The following is a 4,216-nucleotide window of genomic DNA, read 5'->3' on the forward strand; positions in this document are numbered from 1 at the left end:
CTCCCCCTGTCCTTCTCCCTGCACAGGTCGTCGTACAGGGCGACCAAGGCAGATTCAGTACTGTACCCGGGTCTGAAGCCGGACTGAAAAGGAAATTTTCTAACAAGTTCTTAACAGCAGTGATAAGGATGTAATTAATGTCATCAATGCCTATGACTCACTGAAAAGCACAACATTCCTTCCACAGCTATACATTCTATTGTGAATGCACCAAAATTCTATCCTTGTCCAGAATCTGTGCACCACCTTCTAAAGGACTTGGAATGCGTATCTCTGCCATCTTAAAAACCTGCTATCTCCACTTCATACTATTACAGGAGGAAGGCAATATTGCTTGATATGGCTTTCAACAGTAAAACACCACAGGAAAACACTATAATCTGTCAAAGTCTTTAGCATCTGAGATCCTACATGAACACAGAAACTATTATTTGCTGAATTTTATACTTTGTTTACATCAATGCAAGTGAAATGAAATCATGTTGAAACATATTGAAAAACTTATAGTTATTCAATTTGCTAACACCTACTTGGAAGTTAGATCTCTTGTTATAAAAGATGCCTTTTGAGCCAGCTCTTCCATTAATTTCAGATCATCTTCATCCATCATATCAAGAGGGAGTGCTTCTTCTTTTTCTTCTTCCTCCCTTTCCGCTGGGGAAAATACAAAAAACAGTTAGAAAATACAAAAAACAGAAAGACGGAGACAGATACAAACACACACAAATGCACAGCACCACAAAATACTTTGCAAATGAAAATACTTTGTATTATTTTTCCATGTATATTTCTAGATCAGCACCAGAGGGGAAATAAATAAGATCAACTTTTTAAAACTCTTTCATCCATATAGAAACACCTATCCTCTAGCCCCTGAACACTTACAATATTAAACAGCAGCAAAGCAACTTTTTCCATGAAGGAAAACAGTGCAAATAGTGAACGTTCCTAGAAGAATGACATTACATTATTAAAGTGAGCTGGTTTTCAAAGAAAAGAGAGAAGTTAAATTCGATGGCAAAAGATCATCTCTGAAAGCCCTGGTTCCCATTACTTACACACCTACACTCACATCTCACCTGGATGCTTTTTTTTATCATCCAAAGCCATTGGTGCCCTGGATACAACATCTTTGACAGCTTGTCTAAGTTTCCTCTGTTCCTTTCGGTATTTCTTGGCTGTACTCTGCTGTTTGAACTGTTTGTTTTTTAACTTGTTGTCAAGTTTGATTTTACTTGTCTTCAATAATTTGCGGAAGCTTGGAACTCTTTTGGTATTTCTTCTCTGGCGTGAATAAGGAATAAATTAGTTGACATTTTATATAAATCTATAGCATTCATTAAATGTTTTAAGTCAAGGTGTCCAGCACTAAGAACAAATAATTACAAATAGGAAGAATCTTGTTTCACTCATTCATTCATTAGACAGCAATATTAAGGGCACCATCCAATGTTGCTGCCAGGATCATTTGGAATTCCTAGGATTACAGATTCTATTGCAAAACAGGAGGAACGTGGAGGTTAAGATTGTCTCCATACTTCCTTCATCCTCCATGTTTTTCTCCTCCTGCCAAGGAGAGGCTGAAGATTCATCAAAGAGCAGTGCCACCTGCCTCCACACCCCTCCTTACTGGTTCCAAAGACAGCCCTCCATGTTTGGAGCCCAGCCGGTATAGAAAGAACTGCACCAGTTGCATGGGTGGGGTGTGGCGATCTCCAGGGATGGCATCCTAGCTCTGACCTTGCAGTGTTTTTCCAAGGTTGATGTGAGAATTCCACTCTATCCTATGATCTCCCAGATAATATTAGGAGCTCACAGGACTGCATCCTAAGCTAAAATAGTTAGAAATTGATACAATTAACGCATAAGGGTTTTTTTTAACAGCAAAGCCAATACACATGAATGGAGAAAGAGAATATGGCACTAAAAAACCAACTTTTGCAACAAATTGGGAGTGTGACCACATAAAATCCCTATCTAAAGTCATGTTAGTAGAGACAGGACATTCATGGTACACATTACAAGTCAGCACATTTACCCACTGGCTGTTTCACAATCTTATACTAAAGCAGGGGTGGCCAAACCAAGGCCAAAAAAGCCTATAGTACAGTTACTATATTATAGTAGTAGCCCCTTTTTGCCATGGAGTATGGAAGGGACAGAGTCCAAGGCCAGTATGTGAAATTGGGCTGCTTCCTCTAAGGGCCCTGCTGGAGCTGAGGGGACTGCATTCTAGGGGAGGATCAGGTCCTCATTGAATCTTTCAGTATGGCAGCTGGCAACAAGACTTCCACCTGCTTCTGCTGCTGGGTGATGTCTTGCAGTCAAGTTTCTGAGGCAGCGGTGTGTGGCCACTGGGTTTCCTCCAATATCCAGAGCTAAAAAGAAAGGCCCCACTCTGAAAAGTTTTTAGTTATTTTGGCTTGAAAGCATAGCAGTTCCCTAACAGAAGTTTATTCAGCAATAAGTCTTACTATGTTTGCCACAGCTTACTCCTAGGTAAGTATGCATAAGGTTGCATTAGTTGAAATACAATTTTCAACTATTCATAGCCAAAATGGAGACTCACAAGACCTCTACAAGCAGTAACTAGCCTCATAATTGTAGCAATGTCTGTTTAGCCATAATAAATATTTGCTCATGTCTTGCCGCTCTCAAACATCTGACATTTATCATATACAACTCTTTTGCGGCACAAGTCTGGCTACCCCTGTACTAAAGCAAGGGTTTTTCCGTTCTAGAATTCACTATTTAAAGAGCTCCACTTGATACCACTGACAAATGAAAATTTGTTTTGTTCTACTCTAAGAACTTTGACTCAGTGATGACTGCATATGCATTTGTATTGTGGCATCTAGTAAGGTTACTTTTTGAAAAGCCTTCTACCATAATGGACAGGAAATTCGTATCAGATAAAAGAAACTACTTTTTCACTTAAAACATAGTTAATTCACAAATCTATTGCAATCATTGACCACTTTAATTTATGAAATGATGGCCATCAACTTAGACAACTTTACAAGAAGATTGCATAAATTCCTGAAAGTTTATCAAAGCCCTCTTGATTGTGCTGCTTTCAAGATGCATTGGACTGCAACTCTCATCAGTCCCAGCTGGCATGGCCAACAGTCAGGAAAGCTGGGAGTTGTAGTCTAAAACTTCAGGAAGGCCCCGCACTGAAAGAGGCTGAACTATTGTTTTCACACCCTATTTGTTGACTTCTCAGGGGCATTTGATAGGCCAATGTAGAAAGCAGGTTAATAGACCATAGTTTGATCAAGGAGAGTTTATTTCCTATTCCAATGTTCTTGCTCCTCTGCGACATTTTATTCGGGATTGTTTATACATTTAAGTCACTCTGAGTGCACCGTAAATCGAAGAAAACCAACACATACATTCTGCGAACTATGCCCATGCCTGACCAAGAAGGCAACACGTCCACATCCCCTAGAGAGCTCCCACTACTCACACCCCTTCGGTCTCCAACTGTATCCCTTACAAAACCATCCATTCAGTTGGCTTGATATCTCCCCTTCCTCACACTTTTCCTTATCAAGCCGCGTCCTTCCCCTCATCCCCCAACTCCTACTTCATTCCACCTTTCCCTCGTCTCCTCTCAGCATTGCTCCCACGCTACCTGCCGCTCTCACTCCTCCCCCAACCCATGCAGACGGTACTCTTCGAAACCAGCACGGCCTGCGGGCGCGCGTACGTCGCTCTCTCCCCCTCACCGGCTTCATAACAGCGACAAAGACGCCCAAAAGGCGCAATCCCCTCCTCCGGACAAACCAACGCGCCTCAGACACGCCGGGCGACGGAACCAGTTTCTCCGCACAGGACCGACCGGAAAGCCCGTCAAGCCAACCGGTTTCTAAGTTGCCCACAGCGATCTCTACCGGACTGGAGGGGGAAAGAACCCGACGCCCGTCCGGGACCATAAAGGCAAGAGCCTGGGTTGCTTGTATAGCCCACCTTGGCTAAATGTCAGAGATTAGCATCTCTCAGGCACTCTTTTGGGCTCTCGGGGCTTCGTCACTCACAAAGGGCAGCAGCTTAATCTTTTTTTGTCGTAATGGAAAGAAAATTGCGTCCTTCGCGTTATCTGAATTTCATGCGCGTTGAGAGACTGTCTACTATGAATACGTTTACTTCCAGGCCATTTCATTTAAGTCTAACTCACTTTCAAACGTTAGGCTCCCATACAAATGATTGCTGG

General features: G+C 42.2%; 2 protein-coding genes across 2 annotated transcripts in view; one reads left to right on the forward strand and one right to left on the reverse strand.

The window, feature by feature from the left end:
- The window catches only part of TBC1D12 (TBC1 domain family member 12), a 49,159-nt gene that overhangs the window by 39,902 nt on the left and 5,041 nt on the right, over positions 1–4,216 (forward strand). The window lies entirely within an intron of this gene.
- LOC123018487 (nucleolar complex protein 3 homolog) lies at positions 496–3,825 on the reverse strand. The gene is made up of 3 exons (XM_044420643.1): positions 3,732–3,825; positions 1,080–1,284; positions 496–654 (listed from the first exon to the last, which is right to left on the reverse strand). Exons 1-3 carry the CDS (start codon positions 3,738–3,740, stop codon positions 527–529), a joined length of 342 nt encoding a protein of 113 aa, XP_044276578.1. The 5' UTR covers positions 3,741–3,825; the 3' UTR covers positions 496–526.

Source organism: Varanus komodoensis, unplaced genomic scaffold, assembly GCF_004798865.1.
Source record: "Varanus komodoensis strain SLA01 unplaced genomic scaffold, ASM479886v1 scaffold11, whole genome shotgun sequence".
Taxonomy (NCBI): Eukaryota; Metazoa; Chordata; class Lepidosauria; order Squamata; family Varanidae; genus Varanus; species Varanus komodoensis.

Excerpts from the sequence above, each read along its gene's own strand:
- LOC123018487 (XM_044420643.1), bottom strand. Across the intron at positions 655-1,079 it reads TGATAAAAAAAAGCATCCAG|CGGAAAGGGAGGAAGAAGAA; the intron begins GTGAGATGTGAG and ends TATTTTCCCCAG.